Raw genomic sequence first — 27,775 nt, 5'->3', positions numbered from 1 at the left:
ACATTTTTGTTTTTGTGAAAATCAATTGGTTTCATAATCTCGGATCATNTTTGAATTTTATTTAAAAAATTCAAGATCAGGTTATACGGGTTGATTCGAGTTCAGGTTCGGGTTGAGAGTTTTCGGGTTGACTCGGGTTCGGGTTGAGCAATAGTACGTTGAGCAATTTTTTAATAGTATTATTGCTCAACCCGACACGACCCACCCAACCGAATTGACACCCCTAATGATTCTAAAAAGAATAGAGGGTATATAACTGTCTTCGCATATTAAATTTATGGATTTTATGCGTAAGATTATTATATCAATTATTCATAATTTTACTTTGTAACATTGTATAGAAAATCAAAGAATATATATGTGGCCTAGTTATATATTTAAAAATCTTGTATGCTACACAAAAATATAGGTCTTTTGTAGGGAAAAATGAGAAACGTAGATCGACATATGGAGGAAAATAGCACTATTTGATTATTACCCACTGAAATACTTTTCACAAAATTACACAAATTGTGATTTCCATAGCTCACTGAAGAACAAATAACGTAGAAAAAGCAAAAGGAAGATAAACCGTTAGAAAATATTACTAAATTAAATGAAATGAATGACTTACAACCTCAAAAAACACTTAACCAAACATGATGGAAATTTACAAAACCGTATTGATGTGAAGTGATTTAATGTTAGATGTGTATTTGTAGAAATTCACTAAGGGGGGTGTATTCAATGTAGGAGATTTATTAACTTTTAATGACTTTTGTAGATTTTAAAGGTCTAGATATATTTAATTAATACTTTTACATATTCCATAGAAGTCTAGTGATATTCCAAATAGACTTTCATATAGTTTTAAAAAGTCAAGTGTTATTCAATATTGACTTTTAAAAACTCTATAAAATTCTATAGGTATTCAAAGTTTCAATAGACTTTTAATAACTTCATGGAATTCATTAACATACAAACATTAAAGCTTAAGGTACAACTATAAATTGTCAAAAATTGTATTTGGTTCAACCCAAAGATTTGGATGGATTTTTAAAACTTCTACCTAATACACAAGCTATTTATTTTTCTCTTTGTCGCTTTACATCAACTTTTTTCTTATCTTATCTTCTCTCCTCTCATTTATCTCTATCATTGTCTCAAATTTTCGAAGTGTATCTCTATATATATTTTCATCTTTCTTTTTCAAATTTTTCATTTTTTGACTGATTGTTCATTTAATAATTTTTTATTTTAATATCATAAGAAATTTTGAATTCTAGAATTGATTTTGTGATTTTTAATTTATGATTTATACAAATTAATGTAATATTCAATAATAATAAAAGATGATCTAAAAATGTCGTTTAATTCTTAATATTTGAATAGCCTCGCGACAACCATGATTTTTTAAATTTTTTTTTGCGTTTTCAATTAATATATAAGCTATGATATTTTTATACAAAATTATATCTACAAAATGCTAAATAATATTCTTTTCACATATATATTATCAATTCAAAAACAAGATTACAGATTAATCAATTGATGTATTTTAAAAAATTTACAAACACGCATACAAATCCACATATATACACGTGTAAGGATTAAATGATTTAACTTTTAAATAAGTATATTTATTTATTAATATAAATATTGAAAAACTATTTCAAACTGAATATATTATATATGTCAATTAATTATTAGTTCAAAGAAATTAATAAAAAATAATATGTTATAATTAAGTAAAAAATTTATAAAATTTTATAAAAAAAATTTCACAAAAGTCTATAAAAATCTTGTAAAAAAGTCTACATGAATCAACATAAATATGTTTATAAATTTGTGGGAATCCATAAAAGTCAATAAAAGTCTATCAAATTCATAAAAGTCTATCATTTGAAAAAATCATTAAAAATCATCAAAACTCTGAATTGAATACACCCCACTAAGGTTGTGTAATAACAAAAATACATTTTAATATATTTGAAATCCATGGATTTAGAATCCATCAAACCAAGTGCAACCTAACGTTTTACATTTGTTCATTAGTCGCATTCCTTATATTCGCCTCATTTATGTATACGCTTAGTTCGCACCAATATTTTTTTTAAAGGATAGTTCGCACCATTTTAAGTTTGAACATTTTTTTTAATTATTTTTAAACAACAACCAATGATTTATCCATTCAATAGAAACCAGTCCTATGAATTCATCATATGAGTATACATCGGTTTGTTTGAATATTTATATATCATTACCAATGAAACGTGATATACAGTATCACGGATGTTAGTCTCAAGTTTGAGTGACTTTTATTATCTTTTTAGGTAACCCAAATAACTAGAAACACGTTTAGAATATACAACAATTAAAATATATGTTAATGATCGTCACCATATGTATGACTTGATCTTTCATGTATTATGGTATGATCAATGTTTTTATCTGTATATTATGCATTAGTATATGGAGACAAATTTTTTTCCAAAAGAATTTAAATTATATTAAAATAATACTCCAACAACTTTAGTATAAAATGGCCGAGACTTTAGCAAATTGTTGTGTGAATGTTTTGGAACTAAACCAGCTAATATATATTCTTTTCAATATAGTCGTGACAAGATTAAGTTTAACAAGAAGAAAATTGACCAGGAAAAAGAAATACATGATAATGTTATCTTTTTGGTTGAACATACTGCAATTAGTAAATTGGTTTTGGATCATTGTTCTTAAATTTATAGAAAATCATAATAATTTTATTATTACAAGGTCAACATAATATGAACATAATTTTTGAAAGTCCAGGGGAAATAATTAGTAGATAATTTTAAAAAAGTGATAAATGCTCTAATTATTAACCTTCAAGGAGAAATACTTAAGAAACCCGAGGCAGTGCCTGATAACTCTACGGATGAGAAAAGGAAATATTTTAAGGTATTTTAATTAGTTTATTATATTTTATATAATTTAGTTTATATGTTATAATATACTTATGAGAGTTTTAAAATTAGAGAAGGAAATATTTTAAGGCATTTCTTCTGAAGATATTTAGGTTTGTTCTTAGAAGTATGATTCATTTACCATAATTTTCTTAAAGATAACATAGCTCGTAATGTAGTGAAGACAAACTCCTGGATTTTTCTATAATTTTTAAGATCCTTATTATCTTGTGGATGACGGATATACAGTAGGGGTGTTCATCGGTCGGTTCAGTTCGGTTTTCGGTTATTTATTTCGGTTTTTTCGGTTTTCGGTTTTAGAAATATATAATCCGATATCCGAACCATTTTCCTTCGGTTCAGTTCGGTTTTTTACCAAAACGATTTGGTTAATTTGGTTTTGGTATACGTATTTAAATTAAAAACATAAATATATTGTAAAATATAACATGTTAAATTTTTACATGATTTCTTAGTAAAATATTTAATTATAAAATCTAAATTAATTAAACAAATAACAATTAACTAAAAATTATTCAAAATGACTCTTCATTCACCGCATATCATATCAAAATATAAAAAAAATTATTAATTTAATGAAATTTCGATTTTTTCGATTTTGACGTATATAATCCGAAACAGAACCAAATAAACTTTGGTTTTGATATTTATATCCGAATCACAAAATTCGGCTTTCGGTTAGATTCGGTGTTTGGTTTTTTTTATTTGGATTTTAGTTTTTTACGGTTTTATCTGAAAGATATACCAATTATCAATGGTGATGTATGAAGTTTTTGAAAAAATAAAAGTGTAAGTTGACTGTACGTATTAATTAGTTTCTCTACAAATTACAAATAAATTGCTCTATTAATCAAAACTTAATTTTCATATATTTATATCCATTATCCACAAACAAATTATTTTATTTGATTTAAAATCAGTATCATTAATTATGAATTTATATTTTCATGCAGTCTCCTGAGTCCACTGGGAGTCCGGAGTTATCGGTTCTACAGTTATTGTACTTGGATTATGATTTCGATCTCTCCAATATCTCTTTCGATCGTCTATAAATACGCCTTCTGCGTGATCTTTCAGTACTTTTGCTGACGTTTAGTCTTCTTGATCGAGAAAAAGAAACTGGGTTTTTCTGGTAATATATATAATGGTGGATGGAACAAAAGATATCGAAGGCGGCCACTGCGGCGACGATCACAGTGACGAGGAGGCGGCGATGGAGAAGGCCATTGTGAACACGGCTATTCCGTCTTGGCGGAAACAGATAACGCTTCGATCTATGGTGACGAGTCTGGTGTTGAGCCTTGTGTTCAATGTGATCGTGTGCAAGTTGAATCTGACGACGGGGGTTATACCTTCGCTGAACGTGGCGGCGGGGCTTCTTGGATTTGCGATGGTGAAGACTTGGACTGTTTTGGTCGAGAAATGCGGTCTTTTGAAGCAACCTTTTACCAGACAGGAGAATACTGTCATACAAACTTGTATCGTTGCATCATCTGGCATAGCTTTTAGCAGTATGTTTCTCACTCAGTACTACAACAATGTCTTGAACATAATTATATATATATATATATATATATATATATTGCAAATCACTTTCCGAATCCTTTTCTGCATGTTTCTGTGTTATTTTATTTGATTAGTAATTCAATACTAATTTGAACGACTGAATATTTTATGTACAATTTTAGTGTTTGAATATCTTGTTTAGGTTACACTTTTTACTGATGAAATCTCAAGTTCCATAGTTCGTTATTGTTGCATGCCTGATCCCTATACTCTTCAAACTTTTTACCGTTTTAGATATTTTACAAAAAATATACAGTTAAACAATTATATATATGTGTGTGTGTGTCTACTAGTATATGAAATAGATGTATCCTCCCCTGCTAGTGTATCTCAATTATTTTAAAAAAATTTATACCTTGTATCCATATACCAATATCCTTATAAATAAGCTAAGAAATTTATTAATGATGCACAATGAATATATCCATTAATGTCGAATGATGATATCTGCAGGTGGGACAGCAAGTTATCTGCTTGCAATGACTCCTAAGATTGCTGGAGCTGGAAGCGCGGCGATTAATGTAAAGGAACTCTCTGTTGGATGGATGATTGGATACCTTTTTGTTGTTAGCTTTGTGGGTTTGTTCTCAATAGTACCACTCAGAAAGGTTTGATCTCGATTAGTTTCTTTTAGAAGACATAAATCCATTTATCATGGTTCAACTTTCTGTAATAATTACTTGGAGTTTTGAAATTTTAGGTGATGATTTTGAAGTACAAATTGTCATATCCCAGTGGAACTGCCACTGCATACCTTATCAACAGTTTCCACACTCCTAAAGGAGCCAAGCTAGCCAAGAAACAAGTGTGGTGTCTCTTCAAATCCTTCGTTGGTAGCTTTATGTTCGCATGTTTCAAGTGGTTCTTCGCTGCTAGTGACGGCTGTGGATTCGACAGCTTTCCTACATTTGGTCTCCATGCTTTGAAACAAAGGTTAGGTTCTATTATGGGCAGTATGTTGTTAAAATTTTGCTCGCGAGTCATGCAATGAGTACTCATATATGCCTACAGAGGTATTTTCACTTGAAGAAACGAAGTTCTTAGGAACCAGGATTCATTTAAACGCCAACTTTATATATACACGTCATTTGATGTGAAGCTAGCTGGTATTAACATTTGGTCTCCAAGCTTTGAAACGAAGGTTTGGTCTGTTTTTGCTTTCGAATCATGCAAAACGAAGTTCTTAGGGACGAGGATTGATTTAAAAGCCAATTTTATGTATAAACGTCATTTGATGTTGCTGGTAGTTAACTCGTGGGATTCTTCTTATATGATTATTTTTTAACTTTGTTCTGTTCCAGGTTCAACTTTGATTTCTCGACTACATATGTTGGTGTTGGTATGATCTGCCCTTACATGGTTAACGTATCATTACTCGTTGGCGCAATTCTTTCTTGGGGAGTAATGTGGCCATTAATCCAGACCAAGGAAGGCAGCTGGTATAAGGCTGGTCTTAAAGCGAGCGATATTCATGGAATTCAAGGATACAGGGTAAGTAATCTGTAACTACATCCTCAAATAAACATTGTCCTCTGTTATCAACTATTGGATTTAATTGAACAGGTCTTTATTGCTATTTCAATGATGCTTGGAGATGGCCTATATCATGTAGTCTACATGGTGATAGTCACCCTAAAAAATTTCATGGCTCAACAATCAGAACAGAAACATGTAAGTGATAGCATGGAGGAAGACCAGCAGATTGGAGACTATGACGAAAAAAAGCGAAAAGAGTATTTCTTGAAAGATCAAATCCCAAATGTAGCTGCCATAACTGGATACGTCCTATTGGCAGCCTTATCAGTGGGATTAATACCTATGATATTTCATCAGCTAAAATGGTACCACGTACTTGTGGCATACTCCGTCGCACCCATTCTAGCCTTCTGCAATGCCTATGGTTGTGGCCTAACAGACTGGTCTTTGGCGTCAAACTACGGAAAACTAGCAATCCTCATTTTCAGCTCATGGGCCGGCGTAGAACATGGTGGGATCATTGCTGGGCTCGCCTCTTGCGGTGTGATGATGAGCATCGTGTCAACAGCTTCCGATCTGATGCAAGATTTCAAGACTGGATACTTAACTCTATCATCCCCTCGCTCTATGTTTTTCGGCCAAGTCTACGGCACATTCCTTGGCTGCATCATGTCGCCTCTCGTGTTCTGGTTCTTCTTCAAAGCTTACAATGTCGGGGATCAAAGTGGCTCATATCCTGCTCCATTCGCCACGATGTACCGTGCAATTGCCACTTTAGGAGTCGAAGGTTTCTCCTCACTACCCAAGAACTGCTTATCGCTCATGATTGTGTTTTTTGTCTCTGCTGTGGTGATCAATGTGCTTATCGAAATCTTGAAGAAATATGACATCAAGATATGGAAGTTGATACCGAGCCCCATGTGCATGGCTATACCATTCTATCTCGGAGCGTATTTCGCCATAGACATGTGCGTTGGAAGCTTGATTCTGTTCTTATGGCAGAGACAGAGTAAGAAGGGTGCAAAGGAATATGGACCTGCGGTAGCCTCAGGATTGATATGTGGAGAATCTTTGTGGGGAATACCTGGTGCCATATTGGCTCTATCTGGAGTAAATTCACCGATATGCATGAAGTTTTTGTCTTCCTCGGTTAACACTAAAGTGGATGGTTTCCTTCAAGGGTGAACATTAAAAATTTATGAATATCTCATCTAGTTTAGTGTTCTAGTTTCATTATTTGTTTATTAAAGTTTAAAATTCTTTTTGGTTTTGGAACAATTTTAACTTTTGTCTTTTACTTTTTAGCTTATTAACAACATATAGATTCATAATTCAGCTAGTATATTATTATTACTACAAATATCAAAGTTTCATTTGAAGATATTGTCAAGTTTCATCCACGATACAACAAAGAGTTGTTTTATTTTAAATCCACAATACGCACACACACACCATTTCTTTAACTTAAAAATGGACACGATTCTCAAAAAGAATGGATGGTATAACTATCTTAGCATAATAAATTTATGGATCTTGTGCATAAGATTATTACATCAATTATTCATTATTTTTATAAATATGTGAAATTAATCGATCAAGTACTTAGTAAGATAGTGTAGCTCAAAATATACTCTTTCAAAAGAAAAAGAAATCAGGTTCGAGAATCCCTTGTGCGTGTGTATTCAACATGTTCTCATATTCGACTACGTATTATTAAGATTATAAGAAGAAACTAAGTCCGTCCATCATAAAATATTGAATGTCATTAATAATTAAATATAAGAGGTAAATCAACGTAATTAACAGTATAATAAATATAAGCACGCAAATATCATAAATATAGATATCAGTACTGCAAATAAGAGTATAAACATGCTTAAGAATATGTAGCCTGGCTTTATATTTAAAAATTATGTTCCATATATTAAAAAAAAATTATGGAATTAAGGATCCTTTGTAAGGTAAAATAAGTAACGTAGACGCATCGAGGAAAATGGCTCTATTAGATTCTTACCCACTGAAATACTTTTCACAAAATTACACAAATCGAGATTTCCAAATCTCACTGAAGAACAAATAATGTAGGGAAGAAAAAGGAAAACAAATAATTAGAAAATATCATTGTAAATGAAATGAATGACTTTACAACAACCTCAAGAAACACAGCCAACCAAACATGAATTTACAAAACCGTGTTGATATGAAGTGCTTTAAGAAGTGAAGTAGCCATTTGTTTTACCAAAACTTGCCCTCCGGAACTTTGCCCGTCTCTTCGCTCCTCGATCAAATTCTGAAGCTTCTGAGGCAGATCGTTCTCGACTATCAGTTGCTTTGGACGAGGATGATGCTCGTATACAGCCTGACAACAATAATAAATAACAATGATCAGATGGTGAAAAGTAACAAAAAAATTCCCTTGCCATTTTTAAACAGCAGAAGATCAAACAACCTCGTAAATGCCTCAAAATGGATTTAGATTCATTTTAAGCATTCATCCAGTTACAGGTACGGACGAAGATGAAAAACTTCGCAAACAAATTTACATGCAAGGGTAAGAACACTTGGCGATAAAGCCATTAATCTTTACAAAAATACACATCCACCAAGCGTCACCCACTTATAATGAACATCACCGCCATGAAAGCTATTCCAGGCAAGAACCTCGACAGAAAAGCCCACAGACAAATGAAGCGCATCCAGTTAAGGGCATCAACTTTCATGCTAAACTTTCAATCAAATTATGCTATTCACAGAGTTATGAATACATCTTAACCACCCACCAAACAAGGAACTTCTTAACATGACTATCATAGAAACTAGAGTCAGAAATGGAAAATCAAAACTACCACTAGCCGAGATCAATTATGTACACCTAAGGCTTGAGTACATCTTCACAAGAACAAGTATTTCTGTTAGTAATACACACCAGGAGAAAAAAGAGTGGCCTGGGTCTACTACCAAGAATTTCATTAGAGACTGAGTTTACACTATATGACATGCAGAAGATATGAACAAATGTGAGAACTCAGCTGCACACCTTAATCAATTTAAGTAAATTCAGACGAGCTATTGCATCCGGATGGTCGAGTCTAGAAATTAACAGAGGAGTTAAGCCATTAACTGCAAGAGTGGTATTTATTCGAGACGATTTCCTGCATCATAAAAGTATATATAAGATTCTCGGTGAAAGCCAGAATCAAATTAATAATGACTTGCAGTTACTTGATACAGCAGATAAACTGACAAAGCAACAAAAAACTGGTGGCTGTTTGTCTTTCATTTTATATTCCCTATGTTATTTTCTAACATTTATTCGTCGGACACTCGCAAGCTGTCTCTGATTAATGGAAATGTTTAAACCCCCTGACCAGACACAGGTTTTGCTAAACAAAAGTGGTTCACCTGATACAAATCAAAGGAACTCACACAACTATACCACTAAAAATATATCTTAATGCATAACTTGCAAGCAGTTAAGAGATCCAGAAAAATGTAAGGCACTCAATACAAAAAAGAGACCCATCCCACTCAATTCATTTTAAACTTATTAATTTATTCTGGACTCTTAAAACCAGCAAAGACATGCTTAGTCGTGAACAACAGTAATCCGCTGTTGGCTCGTTGGTAAGATAGAGCTGCAAGCGTGATTTCTGGTGGTGCAGCCCCCACACGAGTATAAATGGGGTTGCACGTGGCATGCCGAACTATTCATATGACAATGACAAATGACATTCATTACTTTATATTTTATCGCCTGCTGCATATTTAAAGTAGGCCAAAACTAATTCTTATAAATCAGTTACAGAGGGAGAAGTGATCAATAATTTAATAAGCCGAGCTTGACAATAAAAGCATATTTAATAAGCCGAGCTTGACAATAAAAGCATATTAACATAATTGAGATGCATGATGAGAAGTGCATACAGATACATAGAAGGTAAATAGACAATAAAGTAGAAACCAGTACGTGATCATTTTCAAGAATGGTTCCAATATGTGCAAGAAGTGCTGCTCCGGACAGCACTGGAAGAATATGACAAGTTTCTGCACAGCATCCTTTTTTAATAAAGCCTGTTCCACTTTCCGGTTTTCATTGTCATGGGCCAAGCATATGGCAATTGAATCTAAGGCAGTCACAGACCAGAGCTGGTCTTCAAGAAGGCTCAAGTACACATCCAATCCTCCATGAGCTCGTAATTGCTCCCTTGAATTCCGTGAAGCATGCGCCATATCACATAAAAGAGGTAATGCATACTGTTTCAAAGGGGAATCAATCATAATAAATTGCATTAAATGTGGAATGATTCCATTTTCTGCCGCCTGCTCCTGTCTCCTCTTGTTAATTTTACAGAGGTTAAATAGCGCATTAAGTACCTTCAGCAAATGAAACTTGTTAGGTACTTATCCAGTAACGGATAAACTTGGCATGTTCAAGTTTATGCAAGAGAACAGTTCATAACTTGTATTTCAAGCAAATTTCACATTGTTGACAGAATATATTTACGAATCTTAAATTTTAATAATAAGTATTCCCTGCCTAGAAATTGTATCTTATGTAAAAATTTCACTTTCTTCACAAGTAAGCATATCCCTAAAGATAAATCAGCAGTTGTTCCTTGACTCAGTTTCTAATTCAACTACTACAACAAAAAAGTTGTATATTGAGGAACCACCATGTGGTATGACATCATGATGCTTGATTATTTCATATCATACGTAACAGAAAAGACATACAAAGCGCATCTTTCAAACACCAGCCATGTTCCCCTTCATTGAAGTACTCCTATTCTGATACTGAATTTTCCAAATTATGATAGATGACAAAAAAAAAACTAACCTCATGATGTATTTGGGACACAAGAGCACCTTCTTTGAGATCAAGATTTGGGATTAAATATTTGATTGCATCTGCTCGCTGAAGATGCTCTAAGCAGTGTGGATCGGTTGACAGATGATTAATACACTTCAACAACTATTAGTCACAAAATGATGAGAAAATTAGACGGCTAGACTGGATCGAAGATCAAGTGCAATGTTACATTCGGAACCTTTCGAAGTACCTTTAGCAAAATTGGGGGTTCTATCTTATTGAACATCTGAAAAAGACGGCTAAGCAAACTTTGGCTACACATGTAAGATTTGACAGCGGTGTCTGCTGTGGCAAACTCAAGTAGAAGGTCTGCCACCTTTTCAAGATATTCCCGGGCAACGTCAACATTCCATGGAGATACCATATGAGAAAGTAACCCAGATGATGTCGCACTCCCTGGTCTAGCATTCAATACTCCAGAACCAGACAGCACACCAGATGCTGCATGGTATGCAAGGCCCAAAGTGGCAGCATTTCCTACATTAGATGATAAAGATCCTAACTTCTTATTTCCAGCTTTTGGTGAACTTCTTGGGAGTAAATCAGCATTAGAATTTTCCCTTCCGCGTCCAGAAACCTCTGGCAAAAAAATCATAATAATTTAGCGTTTAACTTCAAAGATGAATAAAAGTTCCCGGCACGGAAAGTTCATCCCAGTGCAATGAAGAAAAATTCATGAAGAGAAATTTATGCATGGTAATAACATGAATAGTTTCAGATGCAATTTAACCCTAATAATCACCTGCAAATTCAGCCATCAAAAAATCAAGTCCATTTGTCTTCTTGTCGTTAGATGCATGTAATAATGGCAGTACGCTTTCGTGTTTCTCCACACCACTGAGATGCCGTACATACTCTAGCTGACCTGAGAAGTGGCGAGATGGAGGTTCCTTGTCCAACAAACTCAAAAGGGGTCGAACATTTTCTTGCTGGCTAGCAGCAGCAACAGACAAATGCAATCCATTAGATGCTGCTTCAAAAGATTTTGGTGCTTCAAAAGATTTTGGGGCACTATCCGTCGATATTCTACTGGCTACATTTGCACCTCTTTGCGGCTTTACATCAACTTCAGCTATGGAAGAGTCATTCTTCCACCGATCTACACCTTCCCGATCTCTTGAAATGGCTGGAAAGTGATCTCTCATTAGAGGTGCAGATCCTTTTTCCAATGATGCAGAATCTGGCACCTTAAAAGCACCTGAGGCCTCCACAGTGGCAATATTTGATCTAGGTTTGTCAGTATCTGGAGGAAAAATTTTTGAATCAGGCGAATACGATATTGAAACTCGTGAAGGTTCTTGTGCTCCAATTTGTGATACATGATCTCCCTGCTTAAATTTAAAGTGATCTGGCTGGTCGATCCCATGATAAGATGGATCCATCTGCACAAAAGAAGGATTGCTAGAATCCAGAGGACCAGATCTCGGTCTTGGAGCTAAACCGTCTGGAGGAAATCCACCTCCACTAGATATAGCAGCTAGACGTGTTGCCTCATTCAAACTATACAGAGTGTTAATAAGCCTGAGTAATATCCCATTCTTTCCGGCTATACGACAGAAATCATTTCTAGAGGTGGACTTCTGAAGCTTGAAAACCTGCCACATACCATCAATAGCCATGTGAACCATTTCTCTGCATGTGAAGAAGAAATAAGAATGAGTTAATGGGTATACAAATAAAATGCAATTCATGATGAGTATATATGGAACTTTTCAGAATCTGAGCCTTGTAAAGTTTACTCTCCTATTAGGAAGAAAAAGACTCAGTGATTTTGGATTAAATTGATATTGCACTAGGGTGTGCATACATTTTGGTTCCAAGTTTTCAAAATTCTACAACGGACACAAGTACATCCATCACAAACCTATATTTTGCATAATCAGCCTCCAAAAATCCCACCAGGATGGGAATACCACGACAAGCAATAAACATCTGCAGTGTCAAAGAGCTGAAGAAAACAAAGTCTTTATCACTGCTCAGAAGAAGGATTTAAGTGGGAAAAAATGGATTTTGGTGAAAAATCAACACAGTAAATAAACAAACCAACCTCGATTGACATAGCTGCTGCAGAAAGTATGCTGCTTCCATGCGAACTTCTCGAGGACGATCAGGCACAGCAAAACCCATCACAACAGGAATCTAAAAAATAACCAATAGATAAGTATGGTTCACAAAAATATTAAAATTCACATGATTGATTTAGCTGATGAAGATTTTCACAGTATAATATTACTCTGTTGCAAAGATATATGTTATTTATGGTCCACAGCTTAAAAATGCAACTATGCCTTTAAGTAATGAAAAAGCTATCATGTTAAGCCCGTTTAAGCAGCGGAGCTGGAGGTTCAGATTCATTGTCTCAAATACTCTGCCTAGATGTCCTCTGCTTCTGCCAAGGTGGCAGCAAAAAATGACTTTCAAAATGATGCAAATCGATACTGGAGAAAACTTTGAGAACCTAATAAGATTGCTTACTAAAAGCTATTGTTAATTATAATGGCAACTCCAGCATTTAAATTAGTTCATAATAGCGACTGACTACATGCACCTTATGAATACGAGGATTCCATTGGTATAAAATTTGGTCAAAGACCCTACTTGCTCACTTAACAAATTCAAGAGGAACTGATGCTTGCTTTGTTTTTCCCATATTAAGTCAACAGATGAAGTTGGGAGACTATGAGCACAATAACCACTGTCCAACAAACGACATGCGTTTATCACAGCTTTGTATGTACAAATAAATTAGCTTGGAAATTTGAATTAGAAAATTTTCATGCTAAGTTGGATATTTCACCTACAAATGAACTTCCCCTTTTGGGAGGTTCAGTGTGTAGAGAACCCACATGTGTGGTATTCCATAACCAACTTCCATCAACTTACAACCACATCCATCTTTCTCTTCATCACACCATTTGTGTACATGAATCAAAACCTAAGGGAGGGAGAGACTGACAAGGCATTCAAAATACTTACAAGCCCAACTAGGCACGCATTCTCCTGAAAATCAGTGTTGTCTTTGATTATTTGGTTCAGAACTTGAAGCACAGAACATATGACCTGAAATTTAAAAAGGGATTAATCACTGCGTCAACAAGGCAAATGAACTCATTTTCTTGCAGATTACATACACGAGTTCTGGGAACCTCTAGGAGTTCCATTACAGGAAGAAAACCATGCTGTGTGATGAATACTATTTTCTGTTCAGGTCGTTGACGGAAAAAAGTGTTCAACTTCTGACAAACAGAGACTATCACATCTTCTGGTTCATCTGGTCTCAAGGACGACACTAGTCTGCTAAATTCGACAGCCTGCAACAAAGAAACACAATGGCATGCACAACAAGCTAATCAGTTATGTACTTATTTTGGAAGAATAAAACACAGAAATTGACGGATGATGCCACAACGTTGAATCACTAATTCATAAATTAAATCCAATTTAAGAAATCTGATCGCAAGTCTGAAACACAAATACATGGATAAAAACGAAAGAAATATATACATGATACCAAAACAAGAATCGGAAAATTAGTCAGTCAAATCCCACTTAAGCGATCTGACCAAAATCCAGAAGACATAAAAAAACCCATAGAGTAAACAAAAATGAGAAAATAACATTGAAGCATCCAGCAATAAGGAATAAAAAATACCTGAAGGTGAAAAGGATTTTCTGTAGGTAATTTATCTTCAAATCCCTACAAAGCAAGTATGGGTAAACAACACGTAGGCATTTATATCCAAAACATAAGAAATCCAGTACAGTATGTATATCGTACCAGAGCATCAATGTCAATTACATCTTCCTTCAAAACACCCATCATTAGACGCAATAGATCGCCACCATTTGTCTGTGCTGATTCATTTTCCATTTGTTTTTGAGCAATTGTATCCCTTAACTTTGTGGCTAGATCATTCTTTCCACTGTCAGAGACCGCATAGCCTCGTTTAACATGCGAGGAGGATGCAGAAGTAGAAGCTTCAGCTCCCCGATCCTCAAGGTTCTCTAATGGATGAAATAAGTCGTCCAAAGAAGCATCACCAGGAGTGTCACTGAATCTGCTCAGCTCATTTCCTCCTGAGATTACTGATGACTTCTCAGCCTTCACGGTGAGTAACCAACAGCCATCAATGTCAGGATATTAAATTATAGTGCAAATTACCATAAAATGCCTGTGCAATAAAAAGATACAGTGTACCAATCCAATGGAAGATGCAGTCTAAGTATTGTAGAAGACAAATAAACTGAATAAGAATATTTTAAATAAATGAGAAGCCCGACAAAGTGGAATGGTGGATGAAGCAATAATGCAATAATCAACGAAAAACTAGTTACTCTTGTTCTTTCGAATCACTTAAAGGATCAGTTGCACCACAGTAGCATATAAACCTTCAACTTGTATGAGTGTTCAACACAGCTTCTATTAATCTATTGAATAATGCTTCTTCATTGTAATTTGTAAACAAGCAAACAAAAAATCAAAAGTATGGAAGCCAATGGCAGCCAACGAGCTAGATAATATTCACACTTCTGCTTTTCTGGGCTCACAAGTATTGGAACTGCGCAAGCTAAAGTGGCCCACTAACCCACTTCTATTTTTTTGGATATCAAGCCTCATAATTGATCGTTGATAGTCTTTTTTTATATAAGAAACAATATTATATTATATTATATTAATTAAAACTTATAATTACAAAAGGCGGACAAGTGGTCCGCGCAACCTAACGCAAAACCCGAAACATATTAACAGCATACAAAACTCCAATTCATTGATAATTCTGAAACAGAAAAAAAAAATCTTAAACTCCTTATGCTTTCCGATCCAACTAGGAGCCTAAAACTTTCTCTCAATAACACACTTCTATTTGACTGTGTAAATAGAATCGTCATTGGCCATCGAACAACCATGGAACAAAAATACAATCAACCAAATGCAGAAACAAGAATAACCAAGATTTCGAATGAGCAGACACCCATGCATAATACAACTAAAGATTCATGTCATGAAGGCTCCGTTGAGAAATAAAATAAAGTGAGAGCCTGAGAGGTTTGATCAGTAATTATAATATTCTCCTCAAATAAAAGATTATGCATATGTCAAAGACCGATTATTGCACCCTCAATAAGATTGACTCAATGTCCTAAAAAATGTCCTCAACATTCCATGTCAAGATAGACATACGGCAAAAGATTGACTCAGCATCATAAATATGTCCTTGACAATTCATGTCAAGATAGACAAACTGCAAAGATAATCCACAAAAAGGTCAAATTACCTTCCGAGGACTATAATCTTGGCTCTTTTGGCCAAAATTTAGTGTGTCCTGCTCTGTATTGACCGAACTGCCTTTTCCTTGAACAGTTTTAGCAACTTCTTTTTTCTTAGTAGGCTCAGGCCGTTCAAATTCACCATTGATCAACATTTCAGGCTGATGATCCAGGTTGGATTTCTTACGTCCCGAAAAATCAGAAAGTGGTTCCTCGTAACTGTCTACTAGGTTATTTAAAGTGGCTTGTAATGGTGATTTCTCATGAACGGAAAATGTGGGAACATAATCTGAAATCATATCTTCCTCCATGTTATTTGCTCTTTCCTCAGAGTGATTAACATTAGATATATTGTTGCCAGAAGACATGCTGATTCCCACACGCTCAGATGATAGCATCCCTGTTTTGATTTTCTGAAATGCGAAACAAGGTTCGTGAAAACAAATGATAAAAACAGCATCTCTCATGGAGTACAAGCATGCGATTGAATATATATATGTGTGTGTGTGTGTGTGTGTGTGTGTGTGTGCATAACTTGATGCGCAGCAACAAAGAATGCCAGAAAAGAGGCAAATTTCAAACAAAATTTACTTTACATTCTCAGCAGGAGAGATTTCAGCATTATGCCCTTGTTCGCCTCTACTTAACTCAGTAACCCCAGATCCAACGTCCTCAATGGTTCTGCAAATTTTTAGAATTTGAAATGCATATATATTGAACTATCCCGCTAATACTGGATCCAAGTAAGTTTCTTAAATTTGTACCTTCAGCTTGGATCCAATGTCTAATAACAGAATATTTTGAAGTTAAAAAACAATTAACATGTACTTCCACCCTTGCAGTAATATCCATATCAAAATTCAAAACTATTTAAAGTACCAAAAACTGGAAAACAACACAAAAAGATATCTTCATTTTATGGGTGAGGGAAAACTGGAAAAGAAAGAGAGAATCACTATTAATATACCTTAATGTTTCACTATGACGTAGAGAGGTCTGCAGAGCACGCCTTGAATTTGGTATCCAAGGGTGTGAGAGTAACGTCTTTGCGTCAGGCCTCTGTCTAGCATCCTGAAATATCACATTAAATATTAAAGTCAGCGTAGATATATACATATGATAAAAAGTCACTATCGTGGTAAGACAAGGCAAGTCCATTCATGGATAAAAAGTTACCCAAATAAGTTACCCAGACACTATCACAAAGTTATTTTCAAATACACACTCAAAATTTTGGAACCAAGTTGCGTTAAACGCATCAACCAAATACCATCATTACACGTTAAACAGTTGCATACCAAAAAAACAAGAAAACAGAAATCAAGCATATCTTCCAGCTGACCTTCTTAAAGCACTGACGTAGGAAATCGGTAATATCTGCAGATATACCATCTGGAATTGGAGGATGCTCGTCCTGGAAAAGAACAAATAAAGTATCTAGTGCAGAGTAGCAATTATATCTCGGCTGAAGAACACAATAAACGCACCCAGTTTGTTTTATAGCACAAAGGAAGGATATAGCATGTACAATGTGTTTGTTGGTTAAAAGTACAAAGTATCTTGATTTTTTATAATTAGCATAGGGTGAAATGCCATGTTATAAAATGCAGGGGCTTGTAAAAAACAATGAAATTCTCACATGATGAGCAGCAATAATGATGGTGGAATGCAGATTAGAATGATGATAACCCAGACCTGATTCTACCTGCACAATCCTAAATAGGGCGGGCATAGGCTGAAGATCATAATATGGTGGTACACATGTGAGAAGCTCGATGACAGTGCAGCCGACACTCCAAATGTCAGAAGCAGCACAAACTCCTGACATTTCAATGACCTGCAATAGTGAACATCAATATGACAACATGAGTACCTAAAAGAAGCAGTAAACCGATCATGCCTCTCAGAAGTAATTGCTGCTAAATGTAACACTGGATAACTTACTGATCCAACGGGTGAAATAAAGTATATCATACATCATGTCAAATTAAATTAATAGTATGCTCTCATTAGAAAGTGTGGAAAAGCATTGGCATCAACATGAAACGGAGAAATATCACACAGGCAAAAATCACAATTTTATCCTCCCAAGATCATGAAGGAATCTTGAATTGACTTGTGTGAGTAAGTCACACCCAGTATATGACTATAAAACTTTATTATGAAATTCATACTTTACAATTTACTAATGGTGGGGTATTAGAATAAGTTTGAGCATCAAATACTAATGGTTAATGGCTGAAATACATTTTGATATCCCAAAAAGAGTATGACATGCTGCAACTAGTAAATAATTTCAGTAATTCACCACATAACAATATTCAATTAATTATAACCTCAAAAGCATAGCAAAGTTTGATGCAGAGTTCAAGCACGAACCTTCATACCTATTTGTTTTCCAAAGAGTAAAAAAATCATTGCATTTTATTAAGCTACTGCACCTCACGTGGAGCCTTTGAACTCACTATCCATATTTTTATTTGATTATTTCCAATAAGGCGATAAGATTATAAATTATCTTGTGAGCTTACTAGCAAACAAAGTCGAAGTGTCACAAACAGAGGTAATTTACACAACCATAGAATGATAGAAGGAGCAAAACAATGTTTTACACAACAAAGGCACATATAATATAAGAAACTTCAACTTGATAGAAAAAACTTAGACTAGAATGGAGGAAGAGAATCAGAGAGATACCTCAGGGGCCATCCAATACGGTGTTCCAACAACCGAATGAGTATTAAGATCAGCTTCATTTAGTTTGGTTGCCACCCCAAAATCTGCAAGTTTCACAAGACCCTGAAAGCTTAAGTTAGCAAAAGAAGTACCATCCAAAAAGCTTGAACATTTTGCTAAAACAAATGAAGGGAAAAATATAGATGCACACAGAAAACAAAGGCACCTAAAGGTGAAGCTGATCTATCAATTGTCAAAATTCAATTCCCTCTGCTTCACACAAAACGCAGAAAATAATCAGGCAAATTATACTAGATGTTAAGAATATTTATATTACCCTAAGTTTTGGTTATTGACAAATTAACAACATCGAACTGTTACAAGATCCAGCCGCTTGCTCTTTGTATTTCAGGTTTCTCAGACCGTTGTATCAAAGTCTGATGACCGGTTCACAGAAATTAATTCCGGACACGTGATAAAAAGTTATTATCCAACCGTTCTGAACCGATCAGATGAGAGCAAAACAAGGAATACTTTCAAACTCAAGCAAAACGGATAAAGTGCATGGTACAGTATCCTACCTACCGTTGATGTGACATGAATGTTTCCTAAAATGTTCCAAGTCAAGCAACTTTTCAAAAACTATAGGGACTAAATCTAGAAAAAACAAGGAGACATGAATGGCATTTAATGACAAGTGTACGATGCATGAGAGAGAATGACATTCGTTGAAAAGTCATTTCCTACTATTAAGGCTTTTCAACTATAAATATGCAGATCTGTATTCCAAGATCTTTGAGCAATCAAATCTTTCTAACTTCAAGCTGTTAATCAAGCACATGCCTTAGAGTTCATTTCCGATAATCAAGGATCATCTTTGTGCTACTTCACCAACTCAAGCAGTTACAAGCTAACCGTTGGTTATTTGTTAGGTTGTTTGTTTTTTTTTTGATAGAAAACTAATTTTATTATAATACTTGAATAGTACAATTTGTACGTGGATGAGCATGTCACGGCATCATTACTACAAGCTTAACCTGAAAATACACCAGAAATACAAAGAGGCACAGTTTTCATGACCAAATAAATTTAAATCTGAAATGCATAGATGGTTGAACTTTTGCAAGGTAGTTGTCCAAGATGCAACTCTAAATGGTCCAGCGAAGCCAGCCGTTCAAAGATATTTGTTTTAACAGCCTAAAAATTGTTAGAACAACTCATTTTTACAGAAAATAAAATTGTTAGAACAGCTCATTTTTACAAAAATCTTATCAGTAGCCTAGTCAGACTATTTCCTCATTTGTTCACTTTTAAATGGTCCAGCGAAGCCAGCCGTTCAAAGATAGTTGTTTTAACAGCCTAAAAATTGTTAGAACTCATTTTTACAGAAAATAAAATTGTTAGAACAGCTCATTTTTACAAAAATATTTTCAAGAGTTTATTCACCCCCTCTATACTATATTTCGATCATTTAGATCCCAACACTGGAACAGATCATAACAATTTTAGAAAAAACAATGGCAAAGAGCAAGATATAACAAGATAGCAAAAATAAAAATAAGACACCTCTTTTGTCGTTAATATGTTAGCTCCCTTGATATCCCGATGAATTACTCCTTGTTCATGTAGATATACCAGACCTTCCAATACCTGACCACGTCACACCACAATATATTTGAAACCTGAATCAAAAAAAAAATTATAGAAAATAAATCAGCTCTAAAACCTGGGCTATGTATACAGCCACCAAAGACTCAGGGAAAGGCCCAAATTTATTCGGCTTAATGATGTTTGCAAGCGAACCATTCTCCACGTACCTTCAAAAAAGACAGAAATTATTTTCCAATCCTGTCGAATGGTTGCAAGCTGGAGAGCACTGATAAGATTAAATGCTTAACATACTCTAATATTATGTGAAGGTGAGTCTTTGTCTTCAACGACCCAAGATATTTCACAATATTTTTATGATTCAGATTCTGCAAGAGATAGACCACGCAGTAATTAGATCACGAGTATAAACCAAATCATATATATCTGCAGTCCAACAAAACTGCAGTCTGAAACACAGATAGGTGGTCAATCAGGTACTAAAGTTCATTTTTCAATTAGATTGTTAGCTATTGCACGCAGGGACATCAAAACAACTAGGAAACCCATAGACACGAACAATTGTGGAGGAAAAGCATTAGAGACCCGAGTTTAACCAACTTTCTTTAGTAAATGTAATAAGCAGCCAGAGTTACAGGGCAGTACCTAATCGCTAAATAGTGATGCAGTCGAAGCTGTGCAGAAAGAAACTTAAAATATTCGCACTTGAGAACAAAATTTTACCTTGAGAAGATCAATCTCTTGCTGTTGAATCACATTTCCAACGCCCGCCCCCAGGGAAAAAAAAAACAGAAACCAGAGAATGAGCTAGCGTGCTGAATTTTAGAAAAAATGTTATCACAAGATAATCTGGGTCGAAAGCATTTAGTTGAATTAACTATAATTCAAGCAGAAATATATAATAAAAACTCAATAATAATAATGATGACAATAAAANTTTCAAGAGTTTATTCACCCCCTCTATACTATATTTCGATCATTTAGATCCCAACACTGGAACAGATCATAACAATTTTAGAAAAAACAATGGCAAAGAGCAAGATATAACAAGATAGCAAAAATAAAAATAAGACACCTCTTTTGTCGTTAATATGTTAGCTCCCTTGATATCCCGATGAATTACTCCTTGTTCATGTAGATATACCAGACCTTCCAATACCTGACCACGTCACACCACAATATATTTGAAACCTGAATCAAAAAAAAAATTATAGAAAATAAATCAGCTCTAAAACCTGGGCTATGTATACAGCCACCAAAGACTCAGGGAAAGGCCCAAATTTATTCGGCTTAATGATGTTTGCAAGCGAACCATTCTCCACGTACCTTCAAAAAAGACAGAAATTATTTTCCAATCCTGTCGAATGGTTGCAAGCTGGAGAGCACTGATAAGATTAAATGCTTAACATACTCTAATATTATGTGAAGGTGAGTCTTTGTCTTCAACGACCCAAGATATTTCACAATATTTTTATGATTCAGATTCTGCAAGAGATAGACCACGCAGTAATTAGATCACGAGTATAAACCAAATCATATATATCTGCAGTCCAACAAAACTGCAGTCTGAAACACAGATAGGTGGTCAATCAGGTACTAAAGTTCATTTTTCAATTAGATTGTTAGCTATTGCACGCAGGGACATCAAAACAACTAGGAAACCCATAGACACGAACAATTGTGGAGGAAAAGCATTAGAGACCCGAGTTTAACCAACTTTCTTTAGTAAATGTAATAAGCAGCCAGAGTTACAGGGCAGTACCTAATCGCTAAATAGTGATGCAGTCGAAGCTGTGCAGAAAGAAACTTAAAATATTCGCACTTGAGAACAAAATTTTACCTTGAGAAGATCAATCTCTTGCTGTTGAATCACATTTCCAACGCCCGCCCCCAGGGAAAAAAAAAACAGAAACCAGAGAATGAGCTAGCGTGCTGAATTTTAGAAAAAATGTTATCACAAGATAATCTGGGTCGAAAGCATTTAGTTGAATTAACTATAATTCAAGCAGAAATATATAATAAAAACTCAATAATAATAATGATGACAATAAAAAGCGATTAAACTGCTTTTAAAACACGAAATTCATCAGACCATAATGGTGTTAAGATCCTCTTGAGCAATGTTCTCGAGAGAGACTTGCTTGATTGCCACGAAATCACCATTCTCCAGATCCAAACCCTTGTACACTCTCCCATACGCCCCTTTTCCAATCTCATCTCCAAGCATCTGCACACAATCATCTCATTTCAACCGTCTCCACTTATTTCTGCACATAAAGGGAAACACTTACGGTGAAGACGTGTACGTACATATTTGTTATCTAGGGTTTTGGATTTGTGGAAAGCGGATGACGTCATTTGCCGAGACATGGCTGTTTCTCCCTCTGAACACTAGTTTACTTCCATTCATCAATGTAGCGGCACCTTATCGGCCGTGTGATACTCCGGCGGAGATTGTCGGAGGAAACGGAGAAGAGAATTTTATATTGATTATTATTATTCTTTAAGCTCGTCGTGTTATTATTAATTGTTAAAATATTTACCAGTGATTCTGTGGGGGCGCCAGCCTGTCAACAAGCTTTTTCATATTTTTATTTAATTTATTTATTATTTATTAATATTAATTATATTATATTTATAATTATATTATTTTTATCAAAAACAAAATTATTTATATTTTTTATTGGCAAAAACTTGTGTAAGACGATCTCACGGATCGTATTTTGTGAGACTGATCACTTATTTGGGTCATCCATATAAAATTTTACTTTTTATGCTAAGAGTATTACTTTTTATTGTAAACATCGGTAGAGTTGACTCGTCTCACAGATAAAAATTCATGAGACCGTCTCACACGAGACCTACTCTTTTTTATATGATATATTTGAATTTAGAACTTGAAATTTTATTTTATATAAAATATAATTAAATTATGAAAACTAAATAATATTATCCATGAATAACTATGAACTTGTAAAAAAATGAAAACTTGCTAAACTTGTGTTTAAATTAGTTATAAAACACAATTATCATCGATTTAAAATTTTAAATGTTATAATTTTACTTCAAATAAATTGTCTGATATTATTAAAGATTAGATTAAAAATGATGGGAAACTTTTTAAACATTTTTTTAATATTGGTACACAAACTGTGAGAAGGGGAAATTAATAATTTTCATCCTCGAAACTATATTAAATTAACAAATCATAAACATGAAGATTGGGAAAATCTTGATTTCTGCTATAGCTCAGATAAAGTTTCAAAAAGACATCTAATCTTGATCAGGCTGGTCAGGGTGGAGAACCTCACCATCTTCAGTTCCATAATTCACCCACGGTAGAAAGGACTCGAATAAAACAGCTAGTGCATTTCGATCTGCAACATCACGAAACACACGGTCTTCATGAATATTCGGAAGCTGCTGGTCATTCCCGACCGCCCTCTGGTCGACTATGAAGTCCTGCAAGTTATCAGGTGGCATTGTTGGGGTGGCATCCGAGAAATCCGATATCAGCAAGTGAGAGTACCTGAAAAAGAAGCAAAGAGGAAGAGAAATAAAATGTTTAGCAAGCACAAATTATGGCAGATCGATTCAATGATGATCATAGTAACAACAGGATGCTCACTCGTTATTCTCAGACGAAAAGGCTTCTTCCCTCACACAAGCCCAGTCCCTAGCAATGCTTCCTTGGTCCTTCAGCGTCTCAATTACCAAGCGTGCAGAGTCGAGTAAAAGCTTCTGCAGATCAGGTAGCCTCCATATCAGATAACTTTTCTCAATGTATATAGTAATCAAGTGATCCAGGGACGGATTTCCCAGTTCCTCTGATCGAAAGAAACTATGCTCGACCACACTTGTCCACATCCGATCCTTAAGGGGTACCTTGGCAACCAATTTTTTTAATACTGATGGGTGAAGCATCAAGGCCTGCTTCATAAGATCGAGTGAACCAGCTCTTCGAGCATCCACTTGCCCGTCATTTGAACTTTCAGTTTGTTCGAGGTAAAATCTTGCCACAGCAAGTGAGAAAGAAAAATTAGGAAATAGCCACAGGGAATTATCACCTGTATATTCTTCGGAGAAATGTTCCAACCAGGCATACTCCTCAGCTCTTAAAGAATAGTAGTCGATACAGAACATGCTGCCTACAGGATCATCTAAATCTAAAGAAAGCAACAGCTTACAAATTTCAAGGGCAGATCTGTGGCAGCCGCGTCTGTCCATGTTTTTCATGTGGTTGAAAAGTAGTGAGAAGAATGGTTTGTTTGTCTCATGGACATACTTTAGCTGGCCATTCTGCAAGGAAGTAAATAGTGGATGCCATGCGCATTCCATTGCATAGAGACACTTTGCAATAGCATCAGCCGACATCTGGTGTTCGCCCGTGAATTTGAAATAGTCCGCCAATGTCATTAACGAATCTATGTGATAAGGATGGTACATTAAAATACTTGCAATACCGTTAAGATCGTGCATAGCCTTTGCAGCTTCAAAAGCTTTCTGAGATTGGGAATATGATGATGAATGCATATACCTAAATGGAATAAACCAAAAACTGTTACGAAGTTGCATTCAACATTTCACAGCACAAATTAGCAACTAGAAAAACAGACGACAACAAAAGACATAAAAACTTGTAATAATCTTCCTAATCAGAGTTCACCCTATGAGGTGGGTATTCTATGGATTCAAATTCGCACAAGACTTTCTTGCACTTGCAATTATGTCTCACAAGAATTTTAAATGTGAAGCGAGAACATTGACTGGGACATAATTCTCTTTGACTAGGAGTTGAAACTTTATTTGATTAATCTTTCCCAAGCACCATTCCTTGACGATATCTATGTTTTGCATTATGCGTACACTTTAAAGCGCCATATGTAATTCCCATATTTCTGCAGTATCTCCAACAATAAAATTAGACTTATTTTACACAGCTTCAAGATAAAAGCATTCATCTGCAACTACCTGAAATAGTGAACACCATCTCTAGTCTCAAGCAGTTCCATGGACAAAGATCCATCCCATCGTGGCCAGTGTTCTGATGGAGAAATAAGAATAGTCCTTCTGAGGTTATGACTCCCTCGTCTCCCACCATGAATCTGCCTAGAATTTACAGATGAGTGACTTCTTTCATATGAATTTACTACCTTGGAACCAAATATCCTACGCAACTCATTTTCAGCCTTCAGAAATTTCGGATCAACCAGTAAGATAGAGGAGTTGAACTGCTTCTTCACCGTCCCACCAGTATTTGCTTTTAGCAGCTTCGGTTTTTTCATACGAGAAGAAATCTGTTGACGGCTACTGCTAAAAGAGTTAGTCTCCAGAGTAAGGTTTTCTAACAACTGATTAGAAGATAATTCATCATTTTCAATGCTTATTTCTTTGTTTTTCTTCTTCTTCTTCTTCTTCTGTTTCTTCGATTTGGTACTCGGCTTTGAATCTGCAGCTTTTAGTGTTGACGTATGCTCGCCAATGTCACAATTTGAGGTCTCGTCAACAATGTTACCCTTTTCCTGCAGATAAACTGTCATTTATGGCAACAAAAAATTCTAATAGCAATATAATTGACAAAACATAAAGACAAGCATTTTTCCGTTATAGGCATGATTTTCAGGAGCAACAATAAATAAACTGCATTTGCATATGATTGCATGAAGAGGGCAAACAACGAGTTCAATTAATAAATAGTTGGAGCTTTGAACATAAACGTACTTTTACAATGGTGCTGTAGTGGCATCAATCGCAGGATTTAAGTGTGTTGCTGCCTGAAGTAACAAAAGTATGACATAAAGTAATACACAGCAAGACCGACACATTTGTCGAGTGATGAACCTTGTTGGCAAAATTTTTGACAGTTACCCATAAATTTAATTCCCTTGCTTTCTCTGAACTGTGTTAGGTGAATGGTCTTATTTTTCTAACTAGTTTCTATTTAACACCATAAAATACAATAGACCCGGAAAAAAATAGTAGTCTACAGTATAACCACGAGAACTGAGAGCAAAATGAATAAACATCAGGTTTTAAGAGGACGTAGTTAGCCTCAGGAAGCCTCTGAGGAAAGTCTCAATCACTGTGCCATCCACCAGACGGCAAGCAAAAATATAGACCACCATAACTGGGAAGCAATAGCCTATATGTATCAAGTACATCATCGAATATTACATAAATGACAGCTTACGGTCAAACAATTCTGCTAGAAATTGGAGAGCGAAAAAGCCACTTGATATACAATCGTAAGGAATGTGCTAGAAATCAATTTCGAACTCAATAAGTGATTTTCTGCTTGAATGCCACTAAGCAATTTCCAATTCAACCAGCGAATTTTTATTTTAAAGCTGCTTCAAGCAGCACCTACTATGTTAAAGGCCCAAGATCCACAAATCAGCCACATGTTATGGTCTGACATCAGTTACGCTAAAAATAGTGGATTAGTACTTAAGTTTCAGCTAACAGATTAGTCTTATGGTCTCTCCTCCAAGGTTTCAAGTCATAAATCCACGCGAATGTTCATTGGTGTTACCTACGCGGTACGGAATATAGCTAGAATCTCTAACGAGCATTAATAAACGATGGTAGGTAAAGTAATATTTTATGATTTCGGGTCCAGCAAGGTCTGAACATAACAAGTCTTCAATATTTTCCCCAATTCAAATCTTAAAATCGATCACTTCGCGGAAAGAAAGCCCAAATTCACGATCCTCCTCTTTGTTCTTATAAAGTGATTAGTCCAAGATTCATGCTTAAGTAACAATAGCAGTAAGAAAGAAGAAGAGGAAAGAAAATTTGTCAGAATAATGATAGAAATATAAATTAAATTTTGACCTGGTCTGAAGCGGTGGAGTCGTCGTCCTGAAGGAGATTGAAAGGATTAGGGCGGCGTATAGGGGCGGCGTCGGAATCGTCGGAATCATTGGCTTCGTCGGAGTTGAGGTGGTGATGCGGTGGTGCTTGCTCGTTAAGAACCTTTTTCAGCAATCGGGCCGACATCTTCTTCTCTTCGTATCGCTTCTCAAGCGTTTTTCGATATTTTATATTTGAGAAATTGAAAGGGCAACTTGATTAAAAACACGGCAAATTAGCCTTCATTCTTACTCCGTCGATTTTTTTTTGTGTTCAGTTCTTGGATATTTTTTTAGTATCACATTTCCACATGAAGTGTACCATATTTTGTATGACATAATATCACAATTTTGTGGGTAGAGAGTGAACCCAAAAAAATATTTTGATTGGGTATTTTTCACCAACTTCCCCTTAAAAACACCCAACTCTTTTTTCAACTTTTATTTTACTACCCAACTCTTCAAAACTTAGTTTTAACTACCTCAATTTTTTAAAATTCCAATAATACCCTTTT

General features: G+C 35.1%; 3 protein-coding genes across 8 annotated transcripts; 1 reads left to right on the top strand and 2 right to left on the bottom strand.

Moving 5' to 3' along the window:
• The first annotated feature begins 3,946 nt into the window (after nt 1–3,946).
• On the top strand, nt 3,947–7,311 carry LOC140990415 (probable metal-nicotianamine transporter YSL12). Its single transcript, XM_073460091.1, has 5 exons — nt 3,947–4,456; nt 4,965–5,119; nt 5,212–5,444; nt 5,813–6,002; nt 6,075–7,311. Exons 1-5 carry the CDS (start codon nt 4,090–4,092, stop codon nt 7,170–7,172), a joined length of 2,043 nt encoding a protein of 680 aa, XP_073316192.1. The 5' UTR covers nt 3,947–4,089; the 3' UTR covers nt 7,173–7,311.
• Nucleotides 7,312–7,956: 645 nt separating this feature from the next.
• Nucleotides 7,957–22,920, bottom strand: LOC140990756 (MAP3K epsilon protein kinase 1-like). Of its 6 annotated transcripts, XM_073460604.1 has the most exons (24): nt 22,720–22,920; nt 22,502–22,636; nt 22,250–22,270; nt 21,821–21,894; nt 21,645–21,735; nt 21,485–21,568; nt 18,823–18,924; nt 17,831–17,962; nt 17,468–17,539; nt 17,093–17,196; nt 16,722–16,806; nt 16,134–16,538; nt 14,636–14,959; nt 14,510–14,554; nt 13,989–14,168; nt 13,834–13,917; nt 12,905–12,996; nt 12,722–12,805; nt 11,600–12,489; nt 11,048–11,436; nt 10,825–10,959; nt 9,955–10,361; nt 9,025–9,139; nt 7,957–8,346 (listed from the first exon to the last, which is right to left on the bottom strand). In XM_073460604.1, the coding sequence occupies exons 1-24, from the start codon at nt 22,777–22,779 to the stop codon at nt 8,170–8,172; spliced, it is 4,287 nt and encodes a 1,428-aa protein (XP_073316705.1). In that variant the 5' UTR covers nt 22,780–22,920; the 3' UTR covers nt 7,957–8,169. The 6 variants fall into 6 exon arrangements, with proteins under 6 accessions (XP_073316705.1, XP_073316702.1, XP_073316699.1 ...); XM_073460601.1 differs by lacking the exons at nt 21,485–21,568; nt 21,645–21,735; nt 21,821–21,894; ... (1 more) ...; nt 22,502–22,636; nt 22,720–22,920 and adding exons at nt 20,368–20,451; nt 20,528–20,618; nt 20,704–20,777; nt 21,133–21,214; XM_073460598.1 differs by lacking the exons at nt 21,485–21,568; nt 21,645–21,735; nt 21,821–21,894; ... (1 more) ...; nt 22,502–22,636; nt 22,720–22,920 and adding exons at nt 20,368–20,483; nt 20,619–20,749.
• A 640-nt stretch (nt 22,921–23,560) lies between these two features.
• LOC140990100 (uncharacterized) lies at nt 23,561–27,463 on the bottom strand. The gene is made up of 4 exons (XM_073459678.1): nt 27,244–27,463; nt 25,381–25,931; nt 24,038–24,946; nt 23,561–23,938 (listed from the first exon to the last, which is right to left on the bottom strand). The coding sequence occupies exons 1-4, from the start codon at nt 27,406–27,408 to the stop codon at nt 23,683–23,685; spliced, it is 1,881 nt and encodes a 626-aa protein (XP_073315779.1). The 5' UTR covers nt 27,409–27,463; the 3' UTR covers nt 23,561–23,682.
• Between the last annotated feature and the right edge of the window lie 312 nt (nt 27,464–27,775).

Source organism: Primulina huaijiensis, chromosome 12 (genome assembly GCF_012295235.1).
Source record: "Primulina huaijiensis isolate GDHJ02 chromosome 12, ASM1229523v2, whole genome shotgun sequence".
NCBI classification, from domain to species: Eukaryota; Viridiplantae; Streptophyta; class Magnoliopsida; order Lamiales; family Gesneriaceae; genus Primulina; species Primulina huaijiensis.
Note: the sequence above shows the minus strand (reverse complement) of the source record. Positions and strands in the feature narration are given on the sequence as shown.